General features: G+C 42.3%; 1 protein-coding gene across 1 annotated transcript; it reads right to left on the bottom strand.

Moving 5' to 3' along the window:
* Positions 1 to 404: 404 nt before the first annotated feature.
* On the bottom strand, positions 405 to 13,225 carry egln3 (egl-9 family hypoxia-inducible factor 3). The gene is made up of 5 exons (XM_041061473.1): positions 12,610 to 13,225; positions 5,307 to 5,426; positions 4,797 to 4,933; positions 3,419 to 3,492; positions 405 to 2,336 (listed from the first exon to the last, which is right to left on the bottom strand). The coding sequence occupies exons 1-5, from the start codon at positions 12,967 to 12,969 to the stop codon at positions 2,302 to 2,304; spliced, it is 726 nt and encodes a 241-aa protein (XP_040917407.1). The 5' UTR covers positions 12,970 to 13,225; the 3' UTR covers positions 405 to 2,301.
* Positions 13,226 to 14,502: the final 1,277 nt, after the last annotated feature.

The following is a 14,502-nucleotide window of genomic DNA, read 5'->3' as shown; positions in this document are numbered from 1 at the left end:
TTGACCTCAAAATGTCATAAAAAACGTCATAGTATAGTAAGGCGTCAAAATCGGCCAAAAAAAGTCAAAATTTTTTTTGACCTCAAAATGTCATAAAAAAACGGTCATAGTATAGTAAGGTACAAAATCGGCCAAAAAAAGTCAGTGTTAGTTCACATGTGACACGTGACTCCTGCTGTGTGTCGTCTTCACGTCTTTTAAGGAATCTTTTCACAGTTGTATGTAAAACTATGTGCGAATTTCCTTTTCTTTTGAAGTGGACTGTGGACGTTCGAACTTACTACTGTTTTCCATTCTTTTTAAGCTAATGATATAAAAAATAACTAACATTAGAAGGAGGAAGCGTGGTGTAAAACACACAGAGAACATTCAGAGACAGTAAACAAACATCATTTGTTCTTCAAATCATTTGTATTCAACACGTCTGTAAATATTGTGGCAGTTTACAGTTTTCAGCAGATGTTTAATCAGAATCTAATGTCAGACCAAACGTTTCTGTTACTCTTCCACCAAACACAGTGCAGCAACTCTAAAACGTTAAAAACTAGCTGAGGCTGTCCGGTCCGGCTGCGGTGAAAAGCACAGATCGGTATTAAAGGCGGTGTAAGTCGGTGTAAGCACTGGGCGTTATCATTTCAGGAGCCCGACTCCATTTCAATAACGTCTCTGAAAAGCCGTTTGAACAAAGCATCAGTTATTCACCTGCTCTGTGTGACAGCCGCTTCACTCGCCTCCCATCAAATCTGCTGCATCAGTGGAATCTGTGTCCTCTTCGTCCTTCTCCATCAGTGGAGGATGGAGCGAGCAGAGACAACCCCGGTGGACATTTTAAAAATCAGCAGAATTTAGAGCAGAAACAGTGGGACAGCAGCTCAGACCGTACAAATACAAAACATCTGGACCTTAAATTTGCACTAATCATTCAGAACAGAACGGGGTTTAGATTGATCTCCCGAAACACTCGGCCTGTTGCTTTGAATACATGCAATTTAACTGTTTTAACATCACATCGCTGAATTTACTGGAGCTTCAGATAATATCTGTTTTCTTTCAGGCGTCAGTTACGTTCCAGTAACAGAGCAGATGAAGTCGTATCATGAGGAGCAGGACTGAGTATCGTCTGAAATCACTTTTAAATCTTTCTCATTTCTGTATTTTACAGGACTAATTTCTTAATCTTCTTGGAATTTAGTGTTTAAGTTTATTCTTGACTTTTAGAATAAGAAAAACGTTAGGTCTACTCATCAGCTTTTTAGGAGCTTTTAAGCCCCTATCAGAGGCTTTCCTGGGAAATGGATTTTGCTCAATGAAAATAATTTAAATAATAAGAACAGAAGCTGGAACCATGAAAAATACCAAAAAACAACTTGAATGATTATTAAAGCAGCTGCTGATTAAACAGCTCAGCTCCAGGAAATAGTCGGGGAGTTTAATCTCTAACAAAGCATCATTTTATGAGCAGTTTGTGTGTTTTGTGAGCAAACATGTTGATTTGTAACGAAGCAGCTGTCAGACTAATGCCGTGGCGTGAAACAGAGAGAAAAACGTTTCTCTCTAAAATGTGGAGCTGAAGTTGACAGTGTCATGGAAAGAAAAGATTCAGCAGCGTTTCAGGTTTGATGCTCAGACCCGCTCATCAAGTCGTGTTCATGGTTTCTGACATTTCAGTTGTCGTTGTCTCACCACTGTTTCACAGAGTCCTGAGCTCCAGCTCGCAGTCGGGATGTAAACAGACATGAACAGTTCTTTAACGTTCTTCATCTCATTCTAAAGATCTGTAAAGAACATGTTACAGTGTGAAATATTTCTCCGTCACTGGTTTGAAGGCATCAGGTCTCTAATTTCTTTCTGTCCGTAAACTTTGATGAACGCTTGCCATCTCTCCTCCTCCTCTTGTGTGAAGCGAGCTGAAGGCAAAGCTTAAAGGTGCAGTCTGCTGTTTTCCTCCATCTCAGCAGCAGAAATCAGCAGAGAGAACATTGCACAAACATCATGTAAAGCGGGAAAGTTCCTGAGCAGCTGCCGGTCACCTGAACTCATTGCTCATCCAGGAGTGCTCAGAGCAGTGCAGGCAGGTCGTTCTCTCCGTCCTGGACGCCGGCTGGAGCGATGAGGGAACGCACACTTATCGGTCTTAAAACCTTAAAAACCCTCTCGACTCCTCCAGAGTCCAGGATGGAGTGAAACTACTTTTTTTTCCCTTTTCTTTCAGATTTTCCAGAGGATTCGAGAGCCAGAAGGAATCCTGCCGTCCTCTCCTGCAGTTCAGGGTGACAAACACCAGATGGCAATGTTTCCTCATCAGCTGGAGCTGCTGCCCTGCTGCCCGGAGGACGCTGAAACACAGGAGAGGCAGGAACATGAGGCTACAAATAAGGATTTAGAATCTGAGTCACGGCACATGAACCCTTCAACAGGTGAGGAGGGAAAAAACTGTCAAACTAAATGAAAGTTTCTCCACATCAACGAATCCCACGTGCAGAGGCAAACCGACAACAGAAGCTGAGACACTAACACATTGTAGGTCTGCAAGTGGGATCTGTTGACACTAAGAAGAATATTACACAATAACAACAGACAAAATACTGATAAGTCAGTGAAAAATCAATATAAGCATTAATGAAAGCAGTGGGATCATTAATTAGAAAAGGGGATTAATAAGCCTTTAACCTTTGAAAGGTTTTCTTATGATTCTTCACAAATCTCTTGTATTTACATGATCAGTCTTCACACCAACAATTTGATGTTTTTATGTTGTACTGGTAAATGTTTTATACATCATGTTTGAGTTTGATGTTAGGATTTAATGTCATTTTATTGCTTTTATTGTATTAGCAGTGTTGCCTTAGTTGGTGTAGAACTGGTGTAGAACTGCTGTAAATTGCTGTAACTGTAATTTGTATTTTCCATTAATCAAAAGGAGCCATAAAGAACCGACGAGCCCCCGGTTTACAAGCTGTTAGGATAAGTTTCTGTTCCAGGAGTGAGCTGATGGAACAGCTGTACTTACTGAAAATCTGACGCACAATAACGAGAAGTTTAAAATAATTTAATGAAGAAATGTTAAGCAGCAATAACACGTCAGGATGACTGTAAAACTCTGAGTTTTCTGATGTTAAAAAGAGGAGGAAACATTAGCTTTTGGTAAAGTGTCACATCATCTCCTCTTTGTGTGGCATCTGCAGAGCACTGGACAGACACACTAGCTTCCTGTGTAAATTCCTGTGGATCAGAGCTGTGACCCCTCAGGGCCTCCGTAGTGAACTTACTTTTAGACTGAAATAAATTCCAACATTCATTTCCTGTATGTGGTGTAATCATCTGATTGTACTGTGAGTATTTTTGGACATGGACTGTAGAGAGAGGAATACAAATAAACAAGGATTTGTCAAGTTTGTGTGTGTGTGTGTGTTTGTACCTGTTAAGTCTTTGAAGCGTCTCTTGGCCTCAGCTCTCTCCTCAGAATCAAAATACCAGACTGTGATGGCGTACCTGAAACACAAACGACGCTGATGTTCATCAAAGCTCAGGGTTTTACTTTGAAAGTCAGCAGGCTTGTGACCTCTCCTGTCAGTACTTTGGTTTGTTTGTTGCTCAGTGACTGGAAACAAACACACACTCCAGACGTTCTGCTTTTGAACAGGTTTTGTAAAACGAAGGAATCGGTGAGTTGAATAAAAACGACCGAACTTCAAAAACACAGAGAACACACAGAGAAAAAGGAAGTGAACACTGTCTTCAGAATAAAAGTCTGTTGTTCTTTTAAAAAAAAAAAATGTTATTGCACATTCACACCAGCAGGTGGTGCCAGTCCTCCACAGATGGAGGTTATTTGTTTCATAAAGGAAAAAATTCCATCAGTTAATTTTCACTTTTATATACATTAAGAAAAGATGATTTTACGTTTACTTTTTTAAATTAAAATCACTGAAAATATATCAAATGTATTTTTCACTGATTCATTTAACCACATGTATTTAAGTGTCACTACATTCACAGGAATATCTGTGTTTCTAATCACATGAAGAGCCTGTTTCCTGATGTAAACACACAGCATCAGAAAACATGAATGAGTGAAATGGAGTTGTTGTTTACTATTTGTGCAGTAAAAACAGCTGTAAATGGTTTGTGAGTGACGTCAGTTAAAATCCTGTGGTTTCACTCGTTCTTCGCTCTTTATTCTGATCACTGAGACTTTAACGTGCAGTTCCTGTTCTTAATCCTCTACATTTATCTGAAGGCTGAAGTTTCTTTGCAGAGTTTAGCAAACAAACGTACAATCTGATAAAATCATGAAGCACAGACTGACTGCTTCAGTTCATGGAGATTTAAATTACATGAATTCTTTATATTTTGGAAGCAGACTGTTTAACTTTAGGGTTTTTCAAAACTTTTTACACTGATATTGTTTCTATTACTTAAATAAAAAAGAAGAAAATAACTCGGTGAACCTCAGATGATTCAGTGAGCTCAGATTTAGACGAGTTTACTCCTCGAAGGTTATTTTCAGGTCAAAATTTGATTTAATGAGACTCATCAATTGAATTTCTCATTACTCATCAATTGAAAGTCCTCTGGGAGGAAAAAGTCATCAATCAATTAATCAATAATCCCTGATGGCAGATATGAGGATGAGATGGAGGATGTTTAACTTATTAAACCCCAAAATATTGTTGAAGAGACAAACTGTCGTTGGTTTCAGCAGGTAACTGAACCAGACCAATCTCCTCTGTCAGCTGACAGGACTGATAACTGATTGATTGATTAGTGTGGCGATTGATAGTTTGGTTGGTTACCTGGTGGCGTAGGAGGGCTGCACCTCGTGTGGGTTCCTGCGGTCGGACCAGAAGAAGAGCAGCCGGTCAAAAAGTGGCGTGATGTCGGCCACGTAGGATTTCCCCTCAGGAAAGATCCTGAGGACGCCGCCATGCTCCTGATACACAACAACACAAAGGCCAGGAAATTACTGTTAAATGTGAAATGAAACATAAGAGAGAACATCTTCTGAAAGTTGTTTTTGACCTAAATCGTCTCATTAACTTCTGCTTTCATCGGTTCAGGCGTCACACGCCCCCATCGGTCCTGATCTCTGCCTCCGATTTCATCAAGTCAAGACGCGTCAAACTTTCACAAAGGCATCAAAGCCATGAACCCTCCCCTTTTCAAAATCTGAATTTCAATCACGTTCTTCAATTTGATCAATTCCATCTCTATCAAAACAAATTAGTAACTGTAGGTCAGAGGTCACAGCACCCTCAGGCAGACAGAATGTAAGGCCCCTAACAAACAGAGGTCCTCAAACGCACCTTGGCGTTCCAGTTCTTGTTGAGGTAGTAGATGCAGGTGATGCAGCGTCCGTCACAGTTCGGGTTGTCCACATGTTTGACGTAACCTGCTCCATTTCCTGGGTAACACGCCACCATGGCCTAAAGAGACACACACACACACACACATTTAATTAGACCTCAGTATTACAACTCTTACAGTAACACAGTTGTACAGGACTGAAACGAGACATAAATAAAAAAGAAATAAAGGCATCAGCAGGAAACACATTAACAGGTTTATGAAGAAACAACTGAAAATGTTTTACAGCTTCTAAAGAACCAAGACGTCGAGTATCATGACTCACTGGGTGAAATCTGAAAAAACTGCAGCAAGATGAAAAATAAAAGGGAAAAAAGATGATTAAAAGAATATGAAGTTAAATTTGGAGTTTATTTATGAATCACAGACCATGAGGGTTTGGACACAGACTGTGTCAAACTCATGAAGATCAGTTATGTTCACAGTTATGCGTGTGTGTGTGTGTGTGTGTGTGTGCGTGTGTGTGTGTGCGTGTGTGTGTGTGCCCGTGTGGGAGGTTATTTGCTAATAATTCTTGTGAAAATCAGGGGTGTGTGTTGTGGTTTTGTGATTACAGCTTCAGTTGCACGTACACAAATTGCATAGAAGCGTGATCATGTTTTGCGTGTGTGTGTGTGTGTGTATGTGTGTGTGTGTGTGTGTGTGTGTGTGTGTGTGTGTACGTGCAGCTGGTCAGTGTTCGGAGGAAACTGGATCAGCCACATTTGTAGCTGCAGCAGTGATAAGAGCAGCCGAAGTCTGAACGACTCCGCAGAGAGCGACGGTGTAAAGACTCAGGAATCTGTTTTCACACCCCCGGTGTCATCCTGTCAATCAGAGTGTAGCCCCGCCCACCACCTGTTGTGACTCCCAGAATGATTGACAGCTCCTCTGTCAGTCATTGAATGTTTTCTGATGCTGTTTGTGGAAAAACCACACAAATATCTGCCCAAAGTTTAGAACCTGTTACCATTTTAATAACATTTACTCAAGCAGGAGAAAAGTCAGAGGTTTGAAAACATATTTAAAGTGAAAGAAAAATACTGAAACTATGTCAAAACATAAACATATACAACAACATATCTGTGAGAGTTATCTCTTTCCTTTTATTTTCAATTTGTTTTTTTGTTTATTTGATTAAATATTTGAAATAAAACCATGTTTCCTGACGGTTACAGAAATCCAATCAACAAGAAAAAGAAACTGTTAGCAGTTTTGAAAAGTCTGAAAACTGGGGATGTTATCAAATTAATTAATTGTCGATGTGTCGATATGACAACAACATAAAGAATTAAAAATCATATATAGAATTCAGGCTGGGGGGGGGGGTGTCCCCTGTGTCCCTGCAGCACTTCAACCTTGTGACCCAAACAGGAAGCGTCTGATAAGCTGAGAGCAGCAGACGATTATCAGACATGAGACTCTGTGTCAAAGTCAACAAAGGCTCAAACGGTGGATTTCCTTCCAGGAAAAACAAAGAGACGCCGCCACAAACAGCTGATCCTCTGTCTGTAACACACACGACCCCCCTCCCCGCCCCCAGGGTCACGGCTGGTCATTTCACTCGTACGCGGGCTCAGCTGTCCGACAGGTCGCTGCAGCCTGTGGCTCAGATGTGAAGACGTTACAGAAAAATGGGGCTTTTTACTAAAACCAGAGATAAGAGTGTTCAGCCATTTAAGAACGTGGAAATTAAAACAGTCATTCATAAAGACCGGGACAGTTTTTAATAGAAAACAACAGCTGAATTTTCTGATTACAGTTATATCAGCATTTATGGATGTTAATGTAAATGAGTAAAGGTGATTACACTACACAGGAAGGACGGAACAGGACGCTCTGTTTTTCTTTGCTTATTGAAAAGATTAATATCTTTAGTAAAATATAACAAAACAAATGTCAACAAAGACGGTAACACACCGTCAGCTAAAACGGCAACTGAGAATTTTACAGAACGCATGGGGATGGTTGTAGTTTTGAAAAGACATTTGTCTTATGACAGATCAGTGGAAAAAAATCTCTGAACTTTACTGAAAGCAAAAGACGCCACGTTTTATTTTACAGGACTAAAACGATTAAAGTAGAAAACGTCTTTAGTTTTTTAACTTTAATTTAAATAGTTTGGTTCCACTAATAGAACTTTTTATGACATACAAGTGTTGACGTTTCTATTTAAAAAAGAAATAAAACATTTAAGAGAAAACAGCATATTCCATGTGCGTGTGAAAATGTTTTATGACTCAGCTCCGTTATCGAACAGGGTTGGGGAGATTTTGCCTTGTTAACAGACAATAACAAGCAACAACAACACTGATTTAAACCAAACTGCATCATCTGACGTCAGCGCTGCCACCTGACCCCGCCTGTTACACACAGATTACACGCAACCCCTCCGCTAATGCTGTTATTGTGACGCACGCGTGTACCTGGTTAATGTGCGAACGCAGCTTTTGTGTGGATGCTAAATAAGACGGAGAGAGAGAGAGAGAAAACTGCATCAAACCACAACACGTTTACGACTTGACTGATGTCGGCAGCATCACTTACAGCCACGTTACGGGTGACATGCCCTTTGTCTTTAGGGCTTTTATTATGAAACACCTCATATTGTGAAACAAAATGGAGCTCTACGCCTCTGCACGCTCCACAAAATCTCACTTCCTGTTCACTTCCTTTTCTTTACAATCATCAACACACACGCACCACTCCATACAGGAAGGTCACAGTGTAGATTAACCCTCATCAAACACACAGGTCCCTGAACGCAACATCAACCACAGCCCACCTTTAGTAACCTCACTGACGTAAGCATTTACCACCTGACCTCCGTGTTTACACACGCATCACATGCAACCACACCAACACCGTGCCCCCCTCCCTTTTCAAACCTCATCGCTCTTAATTCGAAAAGGGGAGGGCTGGTGGGTGGGGCGGGGTAGTCGAGCCCCCATTAGCGTGCGTGCAAGCGACTCCAGAGCTGCACGTAGCATCGGGTCTTCTCGGCTGCCAATGACGACAAACCCTCAGCGCTGATAAAGAGCCAATGACCTGCCCCGAAGACCACAGGCGGCCTGCGCTGAGGGGAAACAGGGAAATCACGCAAGTTTGTTTACACGCCGCCACTGAGTCACGTACATACACGCAAACACATCATCATCATCATACAACTGAGCTGCTGCAGAGTGAAAATATGTGCTGAAACCGAGGAGGGCTGGGCCGAGAGAAAACACTGGGAAAAAAAAAAAGGACTCAAAACAAAACGCCTTCGAGGGCTGTTTTGAATTTAACTTTATCTTATCTCTGTAGTAGGAGAGGGAGGGAGGGGGGAAGGAGGGAGGGAGAGAGGGAGGGGGGGAGAGAGGGACTGTGGGAGTGTGATGAGGTCTGTGCAGTTGTTTGGCAGGTTTCCAGCCTGCTGAAGGTTTAATGACAGAGCTACGTGTGGAGCGTGAGGCTGCAGCTCCGCCTGGACCCACCACAACAACCAGGACTCAACTGGATCCATCCACCTGAGACCAGCCGACTCAGCCGACTGGTCCCCAACCTGCAGAGTCAGGACTCTTCAGAGGGGTCACGCGATAAATCTGAAAGGTCACGAGGTGATCAACAAGGAACGAAGATAAAACGCTTCTGAATTTAAACTTTGTTTTTCCTGGCTTTTCTCTGACCTGTGCTTTTACATGTGATGAACTGCAGAGTTTTCCTCTCAGAGCCTTTTAAACATCATCAGAATTAAACAATGAAACGGCTCAAAGACAAACGCAGTCTTTACAGGAACGAGGGTTCTGGACTTTTGTTTGGACAAAGAAAGACATTAGACAACATCACAGCTCACACCTAACAGTCCTTTTATGCCCATATGTATATAGGTAATATTTCTTCTGCCCACACAGGCTGTGGAGTTTGTTTGGGTTAAAATTTAAATGTTTTAAAACATTTTGCTTTTCCAATATTAATGTTGCTCAGTTTCAATCTTCGGTGCTTTCTTGTTAGAGACGTATCACCTCACAGCAGGAACGGGCTGAAGGAACGACCAAGACCAAAGTTCTTATGCAACTACTTCAGTTTATACTTGTTTTAAAACATCATGAATATTAACGTGTTTTTTAACTTCATGTTTTAGACTGAACGAAATAAACCAAAGTGCTGCATCGTAAGAGTTTTATTTTCGTGCAGCTGTTTTAGCTGCATGAGAATTTATTTCACATTCCAAAGCTTACATGTAGATTTGGAGATGGCCTCAGCTCACAGAGGAGCACACGACGCTTCCAAATCTCAAACAGCACAAAAACGATCAAAACATGGGAAACGAGGATTCGAGCTGCGGGTCACATGATGCACTGATGAAGCTGCTGGAACTTAAACTACAGAACATGTTCGCTCAAAGTTTTTACTGTTCTCCACTCAAACCGTGAGAAGACAAAAGCTTCTTATCCTGCTGATCTTCGTAATGTTTATTCTCCTGCATCGTCTGCAGATACCTGTGTGTGTTTCCCATTTTACTAGGTTGACCTGTTTTCTTAAGAAGTTCCATCTGATAACACTCAGACACACACACACACAAATGTGATAAGGGCTTACTGTACACCGCTGCACGTGAGGATGGGCGGACATGCTGGGAATGTGAGTGTTTGTGTGTCTGTGTGACGGAAGTAACGATACTGTAAATCAGTGAGTGTGTGTACGTGCGTGAGCGGGCGAGAGAGCATTAGTGAGCACTGAGGAGGAGTGAGGGAGTGAATAATTGAATAAGTGGGTGAATGTGTACGTGAGAATGTCCACTTCCACATCTGCATGCCTTTATGAGCAGGAGTGTGTGTAAATATGTGTGTGTGTGTGTGTGAGATACACAGTGCTAACTATACAGATATTTTTTTGCCTTCGTTTTTCACCACATTATCTCAGAGTTAATTTTGCTGACAAAAAACGAGGAAAACAAATATTCACTGATCATTTTTCCACAACACAGGAAAAAAACCAAAAACTAACCTTTATAAAACAAAAACTCTGACAAGATATGTTCTAATTTTATCCTGAATAAAAACTGAGCAATGTGAAAGACGAATGAATAAATCACTGCTTTAAAGCAGAGTCTCATTTAGCTGCTCGACCTGCTGCGTCTTGCTTCTTCGTTCTGTGTCTGCCGTTAACGGTCGCTCGCGTTACCAGTTCTCAGAAGAGAAAAGAAACTAAACTGAGCAAAGTCATCGACAGTCTCACTGAAAATCAGACAAGAAGCAAAAACACAGAGAAACAGACAAACCATGAAAACAAGTCGATCAGTGGGTCAATATTTCTAAAAGAGAGAGTTAAGATAAACGGATCATTATCAAAGTCTGTGATTTTCTTTCTTGCTAACATTCAAAAACTAAAATTAAGTTGATTATCCGCTTGATTATTTTCTCGATTGTGAAAATGCTTGTTATAATTTCCCACAGTCCAAGGTGACGTCTCGTTTTGTGTGACCAGCTGTCCAAAACCCAAAAATAATCACATGATGAGGGTCAGATGATAAACACATCACTCTGCTCTCAGTGTAGTTGCCACTTAATGTTTTGGCAATTTATTAATCGATTAATCAACTAACTGTTGCTGCCTTGAGTGACGGGACTTCATGCGTTCAGTTGTAACGTCAGGATGAAGATCCGCACTCGATGCTTCACCTCTGAACAACGCTCTGCTCTGTGACTTCACAATGAAGGTCTACACTTCAAAATAAAAGCTGAAAAGTTGAACCATTTATTTCGGGAAAACTTTTTTTAGTCCTATATTTAGCAGTAGTACATGTTCGTATCCTGTTTAGAACTGCGCTGTTCTTTCATACACAGGCACACATGCTCACATTCTAAACATCTGACTCCACACTGGGAGAACTGGGAGCAGATATTAGCGAGCATTCCCAGTATTCAGCCCCCGTCCACACACCATCAACATGTCTCTCTGTGTGATCAACACACGGCAGCAGACAACATCCAGAGGACCAGAACAGGTCCAGTAAATTTCCTGCCCTTCCTGGAGCGTGGTCTGGTTTCTGAAGCCTTGGCTCAGGGCCCAGACTGGGTCACTGGACTGCTGCCAAAAGGCCGACACAGTACAGAGAACAGGAAGTCCACAGAGGGACTCTCCAGCACGTTTCCATATGAAACAGAAAGAGCTAAATAAAACGGCTCTGGTCAAGATGGTTTGAACGCAGGCAGAAAACAGAGGTTTGTTTTTTTAGATTCCTGTTGAGCTCATTGCTCTTCTTTGAATTTGAAAAGCAGCAAATACAGGGTGTAATACAACTGTCCACTCTAATTAACACTACATGAAAAATGTCACTTTTAACTGTTGTTCACATCACATCATGTGTCTACACAGTCTGAGCAGGAACGTGATCTGTGGTAAGCTGTTAAAGGACAAACAGGAAGCCCCAAAATGAACAGGTTCTCTTGTATCTCTATCACCTGCACGCACCTCGAGTCCAGTCCAGTGTGCAAGCAGAAGAAAGGCGTTTGACTGACACGCATCTAAAACCTTCCTGTCACTGCAGCCATTACTCTGTCACAGAGAGAGAAGCCACAGACACTGACCACACGTCAGCGTCCTCGTCTTCAGGAATGAGACCAAGCGCTTCCTTCATCGCTCTGAATCACAAAGTAACACTGAAAACGCAGTAAACGCAGGGTTCTCCTCCAGAGGCCGTGCACATCTCTGCCAGGCTCCTGGTAGGCATGAGGTCCGGTGATCACCTGATTCCCACCATGACCCTGAGCAGAGGTCTAATCCCTCACAGAAAACCACCTGTGCAGGTGCGCAGGGCCTTTAAGCTTCACAGCTCAATGTGCTGTCTACTTTAATACCTTTGTTTACATTTGCTTGTTTTCCTTTGCTTCAGTCTTTTACATCTACAAATAAACATCACGTCAGCAATGGTGGAAAAATGATTCTAACTTACAGAAAAGCAGAAACACCCCATCATCAGTAAAAGTCCTGCTTTCAAAACCTTCGCAAAAACAGTCACTCAAGAGTAATTATAGAAATCAAACTGAAAGTACCTGACAGACCTACAGACATGCCACTGGAACAAGTCACTAAGATTAAGTTGTTCCTAATGTTTATCAAACACCCAGTGATTATTTTATTCACTGAGCCCATTGCTTCTTTAACGGTCTCCTGACAGATCGTTAAAAATCAAACTCTGACTCTCAGCTCTTTCAGACTAAAGCCTGATTTCCAGACTTGAACTTGACCCATGTCGCGCTCCTAGCCGGCCTCTCTTACCTTGGACCTCTCCCTGATCGCCTTGTTCCCGAGCCGGCGGGCGCACAAGGAGACGAGCTTATCGATCAGGTTGAGCAGGAAGCTGATCGCCTCGCAGCCGCGCTCCGACCCGCTCACCCAGGCGATCTTGTCCCCTCGGATGCTCCTCCGGTGGATGCCGGGGACGGAGCCGGCCAGCCGGCCGTCCTGCAGCGCTCCGGAGCGGTGCATCTCATTCACCTGCTCCAGCACGGCGTCCCCCACCGGCTCCCCGAGGAAATCATCCACGCAGCAGAAGCCGTAAGTCAGCAGGGCCGGGACAACTCGCTCCAAAGCCACACGCTCCAACTCCGAGTCCGATACGCGCTCGATAAAAGGCATTTTAACTGCTGCGGCAATTTTGGAACGAATTCAGACAGAGAGTGGCTCAAAGTTCTGAGGGGAGGAATCACTGTGAGGTGACAGCACCCTCAGGCTGAGGTGAAGCGCTCCTCTCCGTCACAGCGCACGAAAACTGCGGAAACTGTGGCTGAACTCAGTCCCGCTGAAATTCAGCAAAAAGCAAGACGACGGATTTTTCTCTAAACGCCTTCGGGCTGGTCCTGCGTGTCTGAGTTCATGTTATCACCGAGCTCTTATTGAGGCTGGAAACTGTCAAGTCAGAGAGTATGCAAATACACCACTTCCTGCTACCAATTTCAAAATAAGGGCCGTGCTGACTAGAAGAAACCGCTCAGTCTTTTCACTCAGTATCGATTTCTGCTTACGACAGCGTGTTATACTGCTGCATTAAAGTTTACTGTGCTGTAAATAAATTTCTTGTGTTTGGGGTTTGGACATTTGGAAAAACTACACATTAAAGATGTCACCTTGAGCTCTGCACAGCTCAGATTGGATAAATAATATGTAAACGACTAATTTATTAAACTAAGAAAATTGATTAAAGTAACAAAGTTTTGTCAACTTGTCTGATTAATAAATGAAGCTGGAGCACTAATCCTGATTTAATAATTAATGGACTGCCAGCAAGTTTAAGACAGTGAGACATAGCACTTTTAATTTGAAAGCACATTCGCTGACCTCCGGTCACACTCTGGGAACTTGACAGTGGAGGCTGAAAGCAGTGAAAGTGCGAGACGTGCTGGATGTGATGTTCACTGGGGGGGGGGGGGGATTCCTGGACTTCATACTAACACGCTTTCTGTGTTTTATGCATTATTATTATTATTACATCACGTTGTTCTTATATTTGTGTCAAACATATTAATTTGATTTCTAGTAGAAAATATTCACGTGAGGCTTGAACCGTGTGTAAGTCCAGATTTAATCACAGCACCTTCCGCTGTGTCAGCGGAGACTTTTCATGCTCTTATCAATCACTAAAATCTATCTCTGTTTTGTTTTTTTTTAATTGATTAACTACATAACGTTAAATAAGCCGTAGTGACTCCTCTCCGCTACGTGCCCGCGCACTGGGCGTGCCCGCCGCCATTGAGGACTCCAAGAGCAGCATGTAGCCCTCGCGCTCCCTCCCTCCTATCCGCGCGGAAGTGGGTTAAACAGTAAACGTGAAGTTGACCACGCGCCGGGGAAAGACTGTGAACAGCTGATAAGATCAGACGGACCATACAGGATGAAGATAATAATAATAATAATAAATAATAATAATAATAATAAATAATAAATAAATAAATAAATAATAGCTGAGAGTCATTTTCAGCTCCTTTATGTGAAAATTTGGGGAAAACAGACACAATCTCACTGAAATGAAGCCTTTCATGAAACAATGGCAGCGTCCTGCAGAAAATCAGATGAACGACATCTTCCTGTTCTGTCTCTGACTCTTGAGTTCTGCGTAAACACATTTGCACCTGGTCATGAATATAAATACTGGAGTCTGACTTATCACCAAAA

The sequence above is a fragment of the Toxotes jaculatrix genome, chromosome 17, assembly GCF_017976425.1.
Source record: "Toxotes jaculatrix isolate fToxJac2 chromosome 17, fToxJac2.pri, whole genome shotgun sequence".
Lineage (NCBI taxonomy): Eukaryota > Metazoa > Chordata > Actinopteri > Toxotidae > Toxotes > Toxotes jaculatrix.
The sequence above is the reverse complement of the archived record's forward strand: the minus strand, read 5'-3'. Positions and strand labels throughout refer to the sequence as shown.

Excerpts from the sequence above, each read along its gene's own strand:
- egln3 (XM_041061473.1), bottom strand. The coding sequence starts at position 12,969 with ATGCCTTTTATCGAGCGCGTATCGGACTCGGAGTTGGAGCGTGTGGCT. Across the intron at positions 5,427-12,609 it reads CGATCAGGGAGAGGTCCAAG|GCCATGGTGGCGTGTTACCC; the intron begins GTAAGAGAGGCC and ends GTGTCTCTTTAG. Across the intron at positions 2,337-3,418 it reads ACGCTTCAAAGACTTAACAG|CGTCCTCCGGGCAGCAGGGC; the intron begins GTACAAACACAC and ends CCTGTGTTTCAG.